The sequence below is a fragment of the Halichoeres trimaculatus genome, unplaced genomic scaffold (genome assembly GCF_033239565.1).
Source record: "Halichoeres trimaculatus isolate MK-OKI-2021-1 unplaced genomic scaffold, fHalTri1.1 fHalTri1_scaffold_12, whole genome shotgun sequence".
Taxonomy (NCBI): domain Eukaryota; kingdom Metazoa; phylum Chordata; class Actinopteri; order Labriformes; family Labridae; genus Halichoeres; species Halichoeres trimaculatus.
Genome location: NW_027437190.1, coordinates 22,331,177 through 22,348,591, shown reverse-complemented (window position 1 = coordinate 22,348,591; position 17,415 = coordinate 22,331,177). Strand labels below are relative to the sequence as shown.

The window sequence follows — 17,415 nt, the reverse complement described above, 5'->3', positions numbered from 1 at the left end:
TTTGTCTAAGGCTCATGTTCATGTCACATTTTTATATTGTGTCTGTTAAAATTACACAACTTTAAACATGAAGACATAAAGCAAAAGTTTATTACATGTTTTCCCTTGGATTAAAGAATTTGAGGTAAATTACAAGTATTTAAACATCAGAAACATAGTTATAGTAAGCCAGATATAAATGTACAAAAAGAAATAGGATTAAGTTAATAAGTACGAAATAACCATACACCTACACAATCATATAGATGTCTCTTGGTCAGGAGATTGGCTGAAGGGGGCTTAAGCCTATTTTATCCCACTCATAAAACTAAACTCCTGTCATCTGTTTTCTCTGCAGGGAACGATTTAAACTGAGCAGAGCGATTTTAAATGGCTGATTTGATGTTGGCAACTATTATGGGAAACAAAAATCACTGTAACACATCTTCTGGGTGTGTTTTTTTTCTGAACAGCAGCTGCCCAACCTCCCTATCTATTTCCTCAGCCGGATCTGCAGCAGCCATCGCCCCTCCTCCTCCCTCCTCCGGGTCAGCCATCACAGCCAATCCCCGCGCGCTCAGCAGCTGGGGTCTGGGGCTGGCCCCGCCCACCAACCCCTGGAAAGGCTCCAACATTATAAATGCATTGTCCGGCTCATTCCCACAAGTCTGCGGTCTGCTCCTCGTGCCTGAAGAGTGAACGCTTCTTCTTGTCTTTGTAAAACTTCATCATTAACAATGAGGGAAATCGTGCACATCCAGGCCGGTCAGTGCGGTAACCAGATCGGTGCGAAGGTAAGCAAATTGCAGTTTTTGAGAATTTATTAGATTTGCGAATAAAAAAAAAAAATCCTTCCACTGATGAAGACGCCTCAGTCTCTCTATGCAGAACCAACTCATTATATTTCCTCAACTCTCTCTGGTTTATAATGACTGAAGACAATAGACTTCTTTTGTCTCTACTTAGAGAAATTAAAAACCTATCTTTGAACCAAACTAGTCCTTTTATATTTAAAAATAACATGAACCAGCAAATGCAACCTTTTAGCAAGGAAAAAGTCCCCATTTGAAGCTTATTTGATGGATTTTTCTGTCTGAATGGTGTGCACTGCGGTAACTGGTGGGTGGGTGTGGATTAGCGGACCGTGCCTCCTCTCACTCATATAACGGAATAACGGGGGTCTTGTATGTCGACTGGTTTTTGTTCACAACACCGGGTGTGTCTCAAATGCGAGGATTCAGCTGACCTCGTGAGGAGGAAAAAAAAATCCGTCTATTCTACACTTGTCAGAGCCCCTCAGTCAGTGTTCAGAGCACTCCTCTGGTTTCTTTGTCTGGCACAGGCAGAGATGGCTGGTATTTCAGACAATGAGTGGGAAGCAGGGATGGGAGGCCTGGCTACCCCCCACCCCACCCTCTTCTCCCTCTTGATGACCAATGATCAATATTTGATATTGATTAGATTTTATTTCTGCAGGCTGAATATGCAGACTGCTGCCTCAGCCTGTGAGACAGCAGGGAGCTGTGAAAAGGGTGTGGCATTGATAATTGTTGGAGAAACATAATTTCCTTTAAAAGGTGTGTTTTCTCAGAAATATAACCATTTTTGAAAGCATTTTGGTCCTTTTCTGTCACAAATATTTTTAAATAATTCTGCACTAAATTGCACTTAAAGGGCACCACAGTCTGTCTCACAAGTACAATACATCATCACCCACCCAGTTTTACAGCAACAATTGCAGTCTGCTACAGCACATGCCTTCGTCGCCCATTATTATCTCTGCTGTCTTATTAACTCTTTTTTTTATACAGCACATCATTTGCTACAGACAGCATATGCTTAAGTCTGACCTCTTGAACACACCCACATATCTTGGCCTTCAATACAGTTCATAGACCTCTACTTTTACATTGGCCGTATACAACAAAATACATCATTATGATAGTGATATTCTAAAGATAGGGATTAAAATGTCCAGAAAAGCAGACTCTGTCTTTTTGTAATCAATGTCTTTCCTCTCCTAACCCAATTAAGGGTAGGGTGGGGGAGGAACGGAGGAAACAGCTGATGCACACCAGTGGATGAAGTCACTGAATTCTCAATTAACTTAATGTGCAATTGCTGCCATTGTCCTGGGTGAATTGCTTTAGGATATTTACACAGCAAACACCTATTTTATATCTTTTTGGTTGATTTCTTTTAGTTTTAAGAGATTTTTTTAGCAAATTCAGTTTATGAAAAACTAGTCTTTTGTAATTCCAGTTAACGCTGTGTAAATGTATAAGTATGAAGTACCATTTTGCTGTTGGGTTTGGCCAGTTTGGTGTCAAACCAATGACTGTTGGTCAAACAGTGCACATCCCTGTTCATTTCCATTCCCCCAGGACTCATTGACTTGGATGTCCAGTGGATGTGATTGACAGACTTGCTGAAGGGCTATATTGTGGTGAATGAGGTCAGGGTGTGGCCTTTCTTTCCTGCTTATTGTCCTCATTCTTTCACCATGATGATTTTCTGTCTTTTCTGATAGACATCGCATCACTTTCAGGCAGCTCTCAGTTTCTCGTTCATTTGCTCGCTCTTTTTCCACCCTTTGTTCTCCTCTTTATCCTGCTTTAGATCTCCCACATATTAAGGTCACTCGGTCATTTTTGTTGTACGTGGTCTTATTTAAATGTCATGATACGAAGACCAAAGCTGACTCCCAATCTCTTAAGTACTGAGCTGCAATACAGCCAGCTTATCCAGATTACTCTAAATCCTCCCTATGCTGCTATTAGCAGAAAATAAAATATAAAAGTCTGAGTTGGATGGTATTAGAAAAATATGTTCATGCAGAGTACTGCCAGTGCGTGCAACAGTCACAGCTGCTTTTGCTTATGTAATGCAGTAATACCATCAGGGGGGTCTTTGAGGAGTGAAAAGGACATGAATGCAGATTTGTAGACAATCAGCGTCTTCACAGCCTGCAAATAGAGTGTATTCTGAGCTCTGCCTGTGGGTTTATCTGTAGCTCCTTTGTTCACTCTCCTTTTGCACTTTACATCTGAAAGAACTGCATTTTGCTTAGTCAGCAGTCGACAGCTGTGGAAATAATAACAGCTTCATTGTATGAAATGATATGGCTTGGTGAAAGGGGAAAAATCCTGTCATTTTCAACAGCACCCAAAAATGCAAACCCACTGCTGTTTTCCTCGTTTAAAGGGCCCAGTCCTTTAAACCGCATTGCTCATCGAGGGATGCGTACTTTCTTTGCAAGAAACTGTCATGTGATACCTTCCATTTTGTTCCTGCAGTTCTGGGAAGTGATCAGCGATGAGCACGGCATTGATCCCACAGGGACTTACCACGGAGACAGTGACCTGCAGCTGGACAGGATCAGTGTCTACTACAATGAGGCCACAGGTAAGCTGGTTTCTAAGTACTGATTTTTACTTAGATAAAGATTTGAATACATATTAATATTTACATTATGCATCTGATACTTAATCTGAGATTGTGGTATATTGCATCTATTAAGCTGGTATGTTTTCCCTCTCTCCTTTTCCTTCCTTCACTCTCTTTCACGCGGAGGAGGTAAATATGTCCCCCGTGCAATCCTTGTGGATTTGGAACCTGGCACCATGGACTCTGTGAGGTCTGGACCCTTTGGACAGATCTTCAGACCTGACAACTTTGTCTTTGGTGGGTAGAAATATTTAACGTGCTCATCTTGCTGCAGAACTTCAGCTCTGTATGAAAAAGATGACCCACCTTTGTGTAATTTTTTTTCTCCCCAGGTCAGAGTGGTGCTGGAAACAACTGGGCCAAGGGTCACTACACAGAGGGAGCTGAACTGGTGGACTCAGTTCTTGATGTAGTTCGCAAAGAGTCAGAGAGCTGTGACTGCCTGCAGGGCTTCCAGCTCACCCACTCTCTTGGTGGTGGAACTGGATCTGGAATGGGAACTCTCCTCATCAGCAAGATCCGTGAGGAATACCCTGACCGTATCATGAACACCTTCAGTGTGGTGCCTTCCCCCAAGGTAAAACACTCATGTGAAAAAGCATGTGTACTTCGGGATATTATTCTTAGCTTCTCATGCCTTATTTTTCCTATCATGTCATGAGGCTGAAGAAAGAGTATGTGTGTTTTTTCTGTCCTCAGGTGTCAGACACAGTGGTGGAGCCTTACAACGCCACCCTGTCAGTGCACCAGCTCGTAGAGAACACAGATGAAACCTACTGCATTGACAACGAAGCCCTGTATGACATCTGCTTCCGCACCTTGAAACTGACCACACCCACTTACGGAGACCTTAACCACCTGGTGTCTGCCACAATGAGCGGTGTCACTACCTGCCTGCGCTTCCCTGGGCAGCTTAATGCAGATCTCCGCAAACTGGCCGTCAACATGGTGCCTTTCCCCCGTCTGCATTTCTTCATGCCTGGCTTCGCTCCCCTGACCAGCAGAGGCAGCCAGCAGTACCGTGCCCTCACAGTCCCTGAGCTCACCCAGCAGGTGTTTGATGCTAAGAACATGATGGCTGCCTGTGACCCACGTCACGGCCGCTATCTGACCGTCGCTGCTGTCTTCCGTGGACGCATGTCCATGAAGGAAGTTGATGAGCAAATGCTGAATGTGCAGAACAAGAACAGCAGCTACTTCGTTGAATGGATCCCCAACAATGTCAAGACTGCGGTCTGTGACATTCCACCCCGTGGCCTCAAGATGGCTGTCACTTTTATTGGCAACAGCACAGCCATTCAGGAGCTGTTCAAGCGTATCTCTGAGCAGTTCACTGCCATGTTCCGCCGTAAGGCTTTCCTGCATTGGTACACAGGAGAAGGTATGGATGAGATGGAGTTCACTGAGGCCGAGAGCAACATGAATGACCTGGTGTCTGAGTACCAGCAGTACCAGGATGCCACTGCTGAAGAAGAGGGTGAATTTGAAGAGGAGGCTGAAGATGACGCTTGAAGATGAAGATGTGAAGGTCAAACCATAAAAACCAAAACAAAACAAGACATAAACAAGAAGGAACAACCACTACACAAGTAACCAAGCAGCAAAACTAGTTTCTGGAGCATTGCTTAGCATCACACTTTAGACTACATTAGATATCGCTTGTGGTTCACTGCGAATAAAGTTGTTAAACAAAAAAAACTCTTTTGTCTGTAATTATTTCTCTACGATTCTTACTATTTCTCTGATCACACGGACTACAGTTAGGCCATAAAAAACACAAATCACACTTAGAAGAAGTGTGGAAAATAAGATTAGATATCTTGAGTGACTTACAGAAACAGATGAATGTTGATGTCAGCAGTTTTTATAGTAGAGTATACTAAAGCATTCATGCACTCTTTCCTGCAGCTATGAAAAATTGCTGTGTCATCCAGTGATACTGTGCATGGTTAAGTAGGTTTGATGTGTTTTCCATTAGCTTCCAGACATAATGCAGTTATATAAACTTCCATGGAATTCAGAGTGCAAGTTTGCACATGCAGTAGCCTAATTATGACCTGACATTATTATGGTGTTTTAAAGAGAATTATTATTTTTTGGTATATGAAATGGTAAGACTGTGTGGCCGAGCCACAATCCACGCACACAAGTAACCCAAGAACATAAACTGATTACACCTTTAGTATCTTCATACCAAGAGCATAACCAGAAATTTTGTTAAAGTGATAATTACACTTTTGGGGAAAAAATGGGAAGTTACAATGATATAGATTTACATAACATTATTTAGCTAGCAAGGTAAGCTGCAGTTGTACACTCACATTTTGAGTGGTTGCAGGATCATCTTAAACCTTGTACACACTTTGTCAGACAACAAATATCTCCACCACATATGTTTTTTAATAATACTCCACCCGGACAGGGAAAACCCAACGACAAGGTCAGCTCAAAGCATGCCAAACCCATACTTGGCAGATGATTTTTCAGTGCAAACCAGTGCCAACCAATCAGAATGACCCCCGTCAGAGAACCAAAATCTCGTTTCCCAGCGTCTACAAGAAACCATGAAGCCGTAGTGTTCTATCTTCACTTTGGCTGGAGTTTTCTGAAAACATAGTTTTTTTAGTGCTGTAAAACTGCGGTTTCGTGTTTATGATAATTCGAACGTATGAAAAAAATCGCAGTTTCCCAAATATTCTGCAACGTGTGGACATGACCTTGGACGGCATAGTTCGTGGCTGGTTTCATTTGGTCTCAGGCAAATATTAGCTTCTAAAAATGGTTGTTGTGCAATTTAATGTGTAGATTATAACTATAAGAGAACATTGTCTTCATCAACCCTTAAGTATCCTCTCCCAGCTCTCAGTTTTATAAATTAGCTTGCACTCTAGTCAAGGCCCACATGTGAGGTTCTAGGGAGTTCAAATTATAAAGTTTCACATTAAACAGGAAACACCACGGCGTACCTGTACTGCATCGACAGTAACATTTCCTGGCAAAGCTGAACGGTGTGGGTTCCAATTAGTGGGCATGTTCAGACGAAACCTGCCGGCTTGTGTCACTTGATTTACTACGTGGACGCGGTCTCTTTAAATTACACTTATTTAGCGCGAAAATGACTGCACTAACAGTGACAATGTTGGATTTTTTTGGCCAATCAGAGACAATCCATTGTAGTGGGCGGGGATGATACCCAATGACGATAGAGTGTAGCTTGAGTGATGGGTTTACTGGCCAATCGTGTGTGAGTAAGACGCCTTCTGTGGGTGTTATCAGTTCTTTTGCAGGATGTACTTTTTGTTTATTTTCAGTGGAAAGGGAAGAGCGTGGTAGGTAAGTGTGAGGATGAATAATCTTTTAATAGAAGATAATAACATACATGAAAATCAATGAGGTTGCATCCTTAGTTCGATCACTAATTAGTTTTCTTCATTTCCACATGCATTTTCTTAAATTTACGATTAAGCCTCCGAACTTCCCCCAGTTTTCAGAGTAAATGACCTTATTTCTAAGGCACTGTAAGGGGACTGCAACAGATCTTAATAAGTGACACTATGAACCTGAAAACTCAAAAAGTGGTTGTGCTTTTAACAAAGCCGAATCGTTGACGTATTTGGTAGACCAATAAACGGTTGACGTTTGATAGTTAGGTTGTAGTTTTACTTCTGGCCGGAAGTATTGTTGCTGGGAAGTAACGTAACAGAGAAATGTTTACATGATTAGTAAAAGTTGAACCAGCGTCTGGCTGCTGAGATGACCGTTAGCCGTTTGACACTATATCTACGAACAGTAGTTAATATGCTCTCTCTGTAGCTTGTATAGCACAAGGTCCGTGTCTTAGAGTACGTGTCTGTGCTAGAAATGGATGCTACTCAGATAATCAGTGACTCAATCTTGGAGTCAGAAGATGAAGAAAGTGAGGAAGAGATTGAAAAGAAGAGAGGGCGACCGATGGCTAAGCTGTGTATCTTAAAAAACCAACACCTTCCTGAATCAGGTGAGGGGTCAACAACTGCTGTTCTTACTTCTTCTGTGGTTAATTGTTTTTTGCCAGTTTGCCTAACTTGCTGGAACGTTTTTGTAATCTATTCATTATGATTCTTTTCCTCTCAGAGCTGCCTCTCTTTTTGGGAGACAATGTGCTAGGACGTGACCCCAGCATCAGCACCCTGCCCTTGCAAGCGCCCTCAGTATCAAAGCAGCATGCAACCATATGCATCTCTGCATACAAGAGGAAAGGTTGTGATAGTACAGTGGACATAGAGGCTTTAATTTGGGACCATGGAAGTATGAATGGGACCCGCAAGGGCCGTCTAAAGCTGACCCCAAATGTACGATATGCCCTCAGTGAACAGGACAATTTGGTGGTGGCAGACATTCCCTGTAAGTACATGAGTTATGTAGTAGATGAAGTCTCCTCACAAGGGGACACCAAGACTCAAGCAAGGAAAAATAATGGAGTGAAGCCTAGATTTCTAGATGTATCAGAAGAAAAGAGCAGTGATGCCAGCGTAAACAGTAATGATGGAGAAATGGGGGTGTCATTACCTGAGGACATGAGGGATACACCAGTCAGACACAGTTGCCTGTCCCTAGAGCAAACTCCAGTTCAGCCACAGCCAAGCCTTGTCCCAGAATCTGACTCTGACTCTGGCTCGGATGGAGAGGGAGGAGGTGCGGGAGGCAGAAAGCGAAAAGCTCTTGGTAAGTGATTTATTTCAGTTCTCAGTGAAATCCAGCCCTATTTTGGTTTCTGATATTCTATATGTTTATCTTTTTGGATCTTTGACAGCGTCCAGCTCCGACTCACATAAACCCAGCCCAATCTGTTCAACATTCCTGAGTCCTGCTAACAAAGTTGTCCTTGACAGGTATTTTTTTCTATTTTCAAAATAGATGTATTTGTGAAATAAGAATGAGTTAACACTTCAGTAATATTTACCTACAACAGAAATGTAATGCAATGCATGTTTTACAGCGTGGATGAAAGTCCTTTGACACCCTCATCCGCTAATAAAAACAGGACTTTCAAACATGTCAGCTTCAGCACAGAGGAGAAAGACATGGATGTGAGGCGACAGCAGCCAAAGGAAAAAAAGGCCCTTGAATTCATGGAGGACAGTGAAGATGAAGGAGAAACAGAAGAAGAAAGTAACGTTTCAGCAGAGAAGAAGTCTGCGGAAAGTGGAAAACAAGAGCCAGTGCAACAGGACAACAACAACAGTCTCAAAAGACAGGATAAACTGCCTGTGTTTGCACCAGAAGTCGTCACAAATGCTATCCCTGAATTTAACATGGACAGTGACACAGATGTGGAGGGAGAGGAGGAAGGGGTGACATCTGCGAGTCCCGTGGCTTTACATGGAAATCAAAAATCTGATCAGCCAGCGGACACAGCCCAGTTTCACATGGACAGTGATACAGATGTAGATGAGGATAATGACGCCTTAGACAATGTCACTAAATATATTCCTCCTTGTGCTGACACCAAACCACCTCATGTTATTTCAGTTGTTCAGCCTGAGGACATCACAGTGGATAGTGACACTGATGTTGATGATGATGATAATGAAATGTCAGATGCTGCTACAAAAGCAAAACCTGTGTTATTCCAGAGTCCACAGACAGCTGACTCTGCTCAGTCAACACAGCAGAAACAATTCCACCTTGACAGTGACACAGATGTTGATGAAGAAGAACAGGGATGTGAAGCTAACACAACAGACTCTAAAACAGATCGAACTTCCTCTTTATTAGAAATCAAGCCAAGTGGTCCTGATTCTGCCCGCGCTACTTCTCACAGCACATATCTAGGCAGTGACACTGATGATGAAACTACTCTTCCCCCTGCTGTCAGTGACCCCCTAGCTCCTTCTATTGTCAAAGAGTCACCTACCACTGCAGATCAAGGAGCTGATGTAGGTATTCTGTCAGACAGTGACACAGATGTGGAAGCTGAGCCTCATCTGGTCATACCTACTACCCTCACACCATTGTCAGTTACTCCTGACACCAAGGCAGAAGCCTCTCAGCTGAATGCAAATGCAGACACACTTGCAGATGAATCCAGAGCACCCCCTGCCGGGGTCAGGGTTAATCCGGCTGACTGTACAACGGACAGTGATGAGAAGGGGGATTTTGAAGAAGCAGGTGAGGACCAGATCCCAAGTCTGTGCAGGGAAAACACGCCTGGGTTTCTGGCTCCGCCTCTGCAAAATTGCTCAACTCCTGTTCAAGTGTCAGGTAATCCAACAATCAATCATTGCAATTATGAAATCTTGGTGAAACTAAGGGTACTTCAAATTAAGACATAAATTTCCTTTTGCTTTGCCCTATTCATTCATCGGGAATACGTGATACCAGAAACTGAGCAAAATAGCTACAGATGATGTATTATGAAGGCTTTTTTGTTCCACCAACAGTCAAAACCCCAAGAGTTTAAGTTACCTATCATGTAAGACTGAAACATAAATATATGACATGCTGATACCATTTTAACCATGTTTTTTTTTTCTAAATGACTCCAGCAGGAAAAATTGAAGATATGGACACTCAGGCTTTCCTGAGTCCCTCTTCAGGTCCTCATAGAAGTGAGTAAAGCTCTGTTCTTTTTCCTTTCTTTGGTTTCTTTTCCGAAAACGCTGGACATGTTGAAAAGACAATAATAGTTCCATCAATACTGTGTTGTGTTTTGATGGCATGCCGTTGAAACAGTATTGTTTTAATGTCCCACTTTCTTTGCCACTTAATCTGCTCCATGTAAATTAATGCATTGTTGTTCAGGCATCTAGCAAAAATAGAAGTCTTGTGTTTTTGATGTGGAGGTCTCTGACCTGGTGGAGCTGAAGCGTATCAGATCCGGTGCTGCTACAGTGCAAACATGGGCCAAGGGCAGAACTGGTGTGACATGAGTGTTATTGTAGCTTCACTTAAGCTCAGATGAATTGATGTTCAAAACGTTTCTTTCTGTCAGATTTTTCAAAATACAAATTATCAGCTGTTAAGCTGTTGGAATACCTTGATTCTAAAACAGCTATTTCAGGAAATGGAGTATTTGCCATTAGTGGCTCGTAACTAAACACAAACAATAAAATAGAGAGGCTGTTTTAAAGTATGGACAGAAACAGGAACACAGATTATACATTTCTACACTGTCATCTGTGTCTTTCAGGTGCAGCAGCTGGAGGACTTAAAACCCTCACTTCCTTGTCAGACAGCTATGAGGACGAGGACTTCATCGTAGCAGAGACGCAGTCCTTTGTCCTCCAAACCAGAGAAGACCAAAGCGCCCCTCCAGAGAACCCCTCCCAAGCTTTTGTACTGGATTCCTCTGGTGATGAGAAAGGTGAAAGGTCCATTAGAGGAGGGTCTTTCCAGCTTGGACTGTCTGACAGCAGCCATCTGCAGGGTCAGGCCCAAGCTTTAGCCATGGAGAGCACCCAAGCTTTTGTCTCTGTGGATGGAGGTGTGTCTCAGGAACAAACTCAAGCATATGAAGTCAACTTCAACACAGACACAGCCTCCTTAGAGGCCACACAAGTGTATGGACAGGATGAGGAAGATGGCAAAGGTTCTGTAATGTCTGAAAAAGGTGGTGATGTCAATTTTGCTCTTGAAGCAACACAAGCATATATCTCAGAGCCCCGCTGCGACTCAAACGAAGAATCAGATGAAGATGATAGAAAAAGCACAGCCTCTGCTGAGACACAGCCTTTAGACTTTGCCACTTCATCTACTCTTGCCATGGCTGAAACCCAGCCACTAACTGCTTTTAATGGAGAGAGTTTAGGTGAAGAAGACAACGTTTCTACGATAGAGGTAAAGTCTGAACTGCAGAGAAAAACAAAGGATGGAGGACAACATGTGGAGGCAATTCAACCTCAGGAGATGCAGCTCAGTAGAGCTCTGATCGAAGCTGAAACTCAGCCCATTTGCACAGGTGATAATGAGGAAAGTGATGATGATGATGAGGATTCAGTTATAACTTCACGGAAAAGAAAAGCAAAGCCGCTTGAGCTTAGTGATGAGCAGACGCAACCGCTTACAAACCCCGAGCTCTCTGCCCTTGAAACCCAGCCCATGGAAGCAGCTGGAGATGAAGAAAGTGATGAAGAGGACTTCATTCCAGGCCCGCGGAAAAGAACAGCAAAGAAACTGCACATTCAAGATGAGGAGTCACAAACACTCACAAACTCTGAGCTCTCTGAGACTCAGCCAGTAGCTACAGGTCAGGATGGAGAGGATGACGAAGAGGACTCGATGCCACATCTGCGCAAAAGAAAAGCAAAACCTTTGCAAAGTGAAGAAGATGACACGCAACCCATCATGGGTTCTGAGGCCTTGACTGTTGTAACGCAGCCAATGAAAACAAATCCCCCACAGCAGTCTCAGGGAGAAAAGGGCAAACAATCTGATGCTGAAACCAGTGGCACCAGAGTTAGAAACATTAGAGGGACAAGAGTAGAATACAAGCAAGAAGAGTGTTCAGAACCTCCACTAAGACAAACAAGAGGAAAGACTAAAGCCCTGCCAACTACCAGAGGGAGAAGAGGAAGATCAAGACTGGATGAGAGTGAGGAAGAGGAGGAGGTAGAGCAAGGAAAGAAAACTAGAGGGCAAAAACTCACAAGGAAGGACAAAGAGGAGGAGGAACGATTGAAGAGAGAAGAGACAGAGAGATTGAAGGAGGAGAGGAGAAAGGAACAGGAAGAAAAAGAAAGAGCTGATAATGCACAAAAGGAAAAAGAAATACAATTGGAGAGAGAAAGAGTTGAGAAGATGGAAAAAGACAGATTAGATCAGGAAAAGGCAGATGAAGATGAGAGGAAGAGATTAGAGAAAGAGAAGAAAGAGGAGGAGGAAAGAAAGGAACAAGAAGAAAGGGAACGATCAGAGGCTGTAAGGAGAGGACTAGAAGAAAGACTTGAAAGAGAGAGGAATGAACAAGAACGAGAAAGACTAGAAAAAGAGGCCAAAGAAAAACAAATAAAAGAGCAACAAGAGTCTAATGAAAATGTAAACAAGATTGAACCGCTTTCAAGAGGCCGGAGAGGAACCAGGAGAACGATGGCTGCTCCACCTCCAGCACAAGACTTAAACGTGTCAATTGATGATGATGTCCCTGCAAGGAGAACCAGATCTCGCTCCAACTCCTCCAACTCTGTCAGCTCAGAGAGATCCTCCTCAAGTATTAGCATGCAGACAAACAGAGGGAGAGGCCAAGGAAGAGGAGCAAAGAGGAGCACTGAGCCTCCTGCTGCAGCCCCCGTCAGGAGCAGCAATAGAAGGCGGACGGTGGCTGCAGGGCCGACACAACAAGATTACGATGACGTTTCTCCCCAAGGAGTCCTCTCCAGGTCAAGCTCCACACACACATTAAACTCTGATGTATCCAGCTCAAGTTTGCAGAGCAGAGGAAGAGGAGGCAGACAAAGAGGAAGAGGGAGGAAATCCGAGGACGTCAGCCTTCCTAGTATGATACAGAGCGATCAAAGTTCAGCACCTAAACCTGCAGCCAGAGGCAGGAAAGGCAAGAAAGCAGAGGAGTCCCTGAATGAGGTTTCTGAGGAAGATAATAAGAAGGCTAACTCTCAGCAGGCAAGTGCCACAAGGGGGCGACAGCAAGCTGCTGCCAGTACTGCAGCTGAGGAAGGGCCTTCAAATCAGAAGAGTGCCAAAGGAGATGAAGCACCAGTGCCTGTAAGAAATGTGAGGGGCCAAAGAAAAGTCAAAAGTGAGCCTGTGGAGGCCCAAGAAACTCCTTCAGTAACTGATGGAAATGAAAGTAACAGAAAAGGAAGAAAAAGAGAGTTGGAGGCAAACAAGGAGGAGCCCAGCAGGAGCTCTAAAGTTTCCAAAGGGAAGGAGAAAGCCCAGACAAAAAAGGCAGAAGAAGAAGAAGCAAAAGGTAAAGCAAAGGATGAGACCCCAGTCAAACCCAACAAAAGAGGTAGAGCATCCACTGCTCAAACCAAGAATTCCCCCACTGAACTGGAGACAAAAGAGGAGAAAGTGGTGGAAGAGCCTGTTCGGAGTAAAGGTAGAGGCCGGTCTTCAGCAGTCCAGAATAAGAAGAGCGAGGAACTGGGAGGTAGATCATCTGTTGATGCTGAAGCTTCAGAGGTGACTGATTATTTTTTTAAGCATTCATTCAAAAAAACAGAAACTTAAATTAATGCTAAAGAATCAACCAGACTAATCAGAAAGCTGATCTGGACATAATTGGGGTCCAGCTTACTCTGTCCTTGAATAAAAAGGCTTTTTGTTTTGGCCAAAAGCCCTGGAGCATTTGTCTGTGTGACTCAGCTTTTCCAAGCGTCTTAATGTACTGAGATCAACATCAGGGACTGTCTCAGTCTCTTCTCTCTAAGCACCAGGAGTGGTCTGCCACACAGACACTTCCTGCTATGAGTTTTCCAAGTTTACTTTATCATGTGTGGTGTAATTCTTACACTATTTTTATTCCTTAGTATTCTTTCCTCGTCTCTTCATCTCTACAGCCCCAGACTCCAACCAGCTCTGCATCCCGGAAGCGACAGGCTTCCTCAGGCTCCACGCCTGTTGCAAAGACCCCTCGCTCTTCCTCTGCCTCCCCTGCAGCTGGTGGTCGACTCCGAGCTGCCAGCCAAACCTACCAGGTAATTTTTTGTCAAAACATGATCAACTGTGTCAGGCAAACAATGGTCAAAGCAGAATTTTAACCCTTTCAACATAAAGATATCTGCTTTCAACAAGGTTTAATTCTGTTGTGTCCATGACACTTGCAGGTGCTTTTCACGGGTGTTATGGATGAAGCTGGGGAGAAAGTGTTGGCTCGTCTCGGAGGCTGCATGGCTAAAGGTGTGGCCGACATGAACTGTCTGGTGACTGATAAAGTGCGCAGGACGGTCAAATTCCTGTGTGCGGTGGCTAAAGGAGTCCCTATAGTCAACACACACTGGCTTGAAAAGGTTTGTTATACTATCACTTAAAGCTTTCCTCAGACCAGGGGCCTGTTGCACCAGCACTGTTAGTTGAATCTTTTAACCAGTGGCGCTTAATCCGGGCTAACCAAAACACTGATGTGATGAGAAATCAGTGAAAAGCTTTTTACGGAAGGGTCTAAGTTAAAATGCTGATTCACTTACCTGATTGCCACAATCAACCAGGACATAAATCTCAAGCTTGCATTATATACTTTCACTATATTTATACATGAAAGACAGAAACAAAGGAAAGACAGAGGTTTGGGGCATCAAGTTCCCTCTAATTTATATGGCTTTAAAAATAACCATGATCATCATAGTATTAAATAATATTTATGCTGGAAAGAAGCTCAAACACACCCATCTGTGTCCCACAATCCATCTAAATCCTGATCAAGATGCACTCATGTGGCAGCATCTCGTTCCATTTCATCTAGATCTATGAACTGTGCCGACTAACTGGACAAACTAACAGCTTGTATCTTCAATTACAGATCAGTTCTGATCTCCATCCTAAATTTTAGAAGTTACGTTACGTTCAAACTCGGCTTAGTTTGAACTTACACACAGCTGGTGCTCCCTTTGAAAAAATAAAAAAAAGAACGTGGATGTGTATAGACAAATACTACAGCCACAAACAGAGACATACGCAAATAGAAACTGGCTGCTCATTGTCTGCTGTCTGTTTTTTTTTTTATTTCAGAGCGGTAAGGCTGGGAGCTTCCTGGCTCCTAATGCTTTTGTAGTGAAGGACCCAGAGCAGGAGAAGAAGTTCAATTTCTGTCTGCAGGAGTCTCTGAGGATTGCCGCCTGTCAGCCTCTCTTACAGGTACTCATAAGTCAGACACAACATTTATTTCTGTGCTTGTATTCCTCCTCTGAGTGAGAGGTAACAAGAGTGTTATGGCTGTATTTCTCTTGGTAGATGGCAGAAGGGTGGTGGGCAATATTGACAGTAAGCAATAGTCAGTGAGTGAGTCATGGTGGGCACCCAGAAATCACTGTGTAAGAAGTGAAACATTTCCTGCAATTACTGCTTTCAGCTCTCTGATTGAACGCGCTCGCATCAAGAGCTCAGTGTTGATTGTTTACCATTACACTGGGAAGTAATTTGACATTAAAGTTAATGCACTGGTTATGTTTTATAGGCACTTTGCATAGGAGGGCAGGCAGCTATGTTTCCATTTTGCAGCAAACTTCTACCCTGCTCTGTATCTCTAAAGCTGCTGAGGGATAGCTTGATACCACATATTATGCTGATACAAGCTACTATTGGGGAATTGTACACCCCTGTAATACTAAGTTCCTATCCAGAGAGACTTGCATTGATTTCCAGAGCCTTGCTTGCAGAGATTGAATAAAAATAGAAAGAAGCCATACTTGTTTACCTATTCTATACTGCACCACTTGTCTTCTGTGTTTCAGGGATATGAGATCCATGTAACAAAATCAGTGAAGCCAGAGCCTCCACACATGAAAGATATAATCTCCTGCAGTGGGGCTACTTTCCTCCCCAAGATGCCCTCGTCACACAAGGTACCATTTAAGACATTCTCCATCAGACCTCTCACAAACAACATTAACATCCCTACCTCCTCATCATTCATTATACGTGTCATGATCTCGTTCTTTTTCTGACTTTCAGCCTCAGACTGTTGTGATTTCTTGCGAGGAGGACTTGTCTCTGTGCCGTCCAGCTTTTACAGCATCTCTGCCGGTCGTCACTGCTGAGTTCATCCTCACTGGGATCCTTCAGCAGAAACTTGACCTGCAGGCGCACTCCCTCTCTGCTCCTGCACAGGCTGGAGGAGGGAGAGGAAAGGGAAGGAAGATGTCATAGCAGCACCAGGGTGGACTGTAGGAATCCACAAAATGTGACACCATTGACGTGTTTGAAGCTTCACTATGATCAGAGCCTAGGAAAAACTCATAAGTGTTTGAATAGAGACTTAAAGAATGTATTTGTCAGATGCAGGAAAAAAAATAGTTCACATAGGTAAGGATAATTCATATTACAGCGTAAGCATGTGAAAACTAGTTTCCTTTTTGCAGGATAACAATGTATGAAACAGAATATAGGACACCACAAGTAGAAAGATGTTTCCACCCCAGGTCATTCTTTTTTCCGTAATTTTCATTTTTACTTAAGAGAAAATGTAGTTGTTTAAATTGCAGAAACTGAAAGCAACTGTGCTGCTGTTCAGGATGGGGTTAATTACCCATTTATTATCCTTGTTGCTTTCCTCTCATCTGCTGCTATGCTCCACTCCTCCTTTGTACCACAATAACATGCAGTGTACAAATGAACACTGCAAAACTGCTGCTGCTCTCCACGTATGCTAAGTGCTCTGGCTTTATCAGCCACTTTGGCAGGTTCCCAGCAGTGAAGTGGGAGTCGGTTAATCATGTTTAGGTGGAGGAACAGAGGAACTGATGAGGTCCGTTTTTTGAAATAGTGGATTAACACAAAAAGTTTGCTCCAGCGTTGATATGAAGAGTATAGTGCCTTTTCTACCAAGGTAATCATGACCTTATATCTGGTTCTTTCTCTGTCCATTAACCCACCTTCAAATACTCCATTAGGGCCTCAACCAATCCCATTACCTCGAGTGATGAGACATGATGTAGGCACATGAATGCTGATGCTGCTCCACATTGATATCTCTTCTGACCTCGATGTTTATCCACCAAGTACATGTTGTGGCGTTAAGGATACCAGTGCTCAGTTCTCAGACTCAGTTTCCCTTTGGGTGAATGTTTTGGAATCCTGCATCATTGGTTTTTTAAAGACAGCCTTATAAGTTTGTAACCAAATTTGATTTTAGAAACTATCTCAACACCAGTTAAGTGTTTGTATTGGTCCAACAGTCTGTCTTCAATACCAATGAAAACATTAAACCTTTTCTATAATGTATAACATGTTGGTGTGTCTTACATAAAGTCTGAGTGAGATCTTAAAGAACCTCTTCTAGGCTTCTTCTGACACATATTTATGGGTCGTATCATATCGTACATATTTTTCCCA

The 17,415-nt window shown here is 43.2% G+C and overlaps 2 protein-coding genes across 5 annotated transcripts; both read left to right on the top strand.

Moving 5' to 3' along the window:
• Positions 1 to 615: 615 nt before the first annotated feature.
• Positions 616 to 5,023, top strand: tubb5 (tubulin, beta 5). Of its 2 annotated transcripts, none has more exons than XM_074684273.1 (5): positions 616 to 773; positions 3,276 to 3,384; positions 3,556 to 3,663; positions 3,759 to 4,003; positions 4,126 to 5,023. In XM_074684273.1, exons 1-5 carry the CDS (start codon positions 717 to 719, stop codon positions 4,936 to 4,938), a joined length of 1,332 nt encoding a protein of 443 aa, XP_074540374.1. In that variant the 5' UTR covers positions 616 to 716; the 3' UTR covers positions 4,939 to 5,023. The 2 variants fall into 2 exon arrangements, with proteins under 2 accessions (XP_074540374.1, XP_074540373.1); XM_074684272.1 differs by having other exon boundaries at positions 3,553 to 3,663.
• Positions 5,024 to 6,702: 1,679 nt separating this feature from the next.
• Positions 6,703 to 17,251, top strand: mdc1 (mediator of DNA damage checkpoint 1). Of its 3 annotated transcripts, none has more exons than XM_074684270.1 (12): positions 6,703 to 6,759; positions 7,240 to 7,423; positions 7,540 to 8,130; positions 8,219 to 8,297; positions 8,405 to 9,669; positions 9,954 to 10,016; positions 10,598 to 13,548; positions 13,926 to 14,063; positions 14,193 to 14,375; positions 15,094 to 15,219; positions 15,816 to 15,926; positions 16,036 to 17,251. In XM_074684270.1, the coding sequence occupies exons 2-12, from the start codon at positions 7,288 to 7,290 to the stop codon at positions 16,228 to 16,230; spliced, it is 5,838 nt and encodes a 1,945-aa protein (XP_074540371.1). In that variant the 5' UTR covers positions 6,703 to 6,759; positions 7,240 to 7,287; the 3' UTR covers positions 16,231 to 17,251. The 3 variants fall into 3 exon arrangements, with proteins under 3 accessions (XP_074540371.1, XP_074540372.1, XP_074540370.1); XM_074684271.1 differs by having other exon boundaries at positions 6,708 to 6,759; positions 7,286 to 7,423; positions 9,957 to 10,016; XM_074684269.1 differs by having other exon boundaries at positions 6,708 to 6,759; positions 7,286 to 7,423.
• The last annotated feature ends 164 nt before the right edge of the window (positions 17,252 to 17,415 follow it).

Coding starts and splice junctions, on each gene's coding strand:
- mdc1 (XM_074684270.1), top strand. CDS start 7,288: ATGGATGCTACTCAGATAATCAGTGACTCAATCTTGGAGTCAGAAGAT. Junction 7,424..7,539: donor CCAACACCTTCCTGAATCAG/GTGAGGGGTCAA, acceptor TTTTCCTCTCAG/AGCTGCCTCTCTTTTTGGGA. Junction 14,064..14,192: donor CTGCCAGCCAAACCTACCAG/GTAATTTTTTGT, acceptor TGACACTTGCAG/GTGCTTTTCACGGGTGTTAT.
- tubb5 (XM_074684272.1), top strand. CDS start 717: ATGAGGGAAATCGTGCACATCCAGGCCGGTCAGTGCGGTAACCAGATC. Junction 774..3,275: donor GTAACCAGATCGGTGCGAAG/GTAAGCAAATTG, acceptor TTGTTCCTGCAG/TTCTGGGAAGTGATCAGCGA. Junction 3,385..3,552: donor CTACTACAATGAGGCCACAG/GTAAGCTGGTTT, acceptor TTTCACGCGGAG/GAGGTAAATATGTCCCCCGT.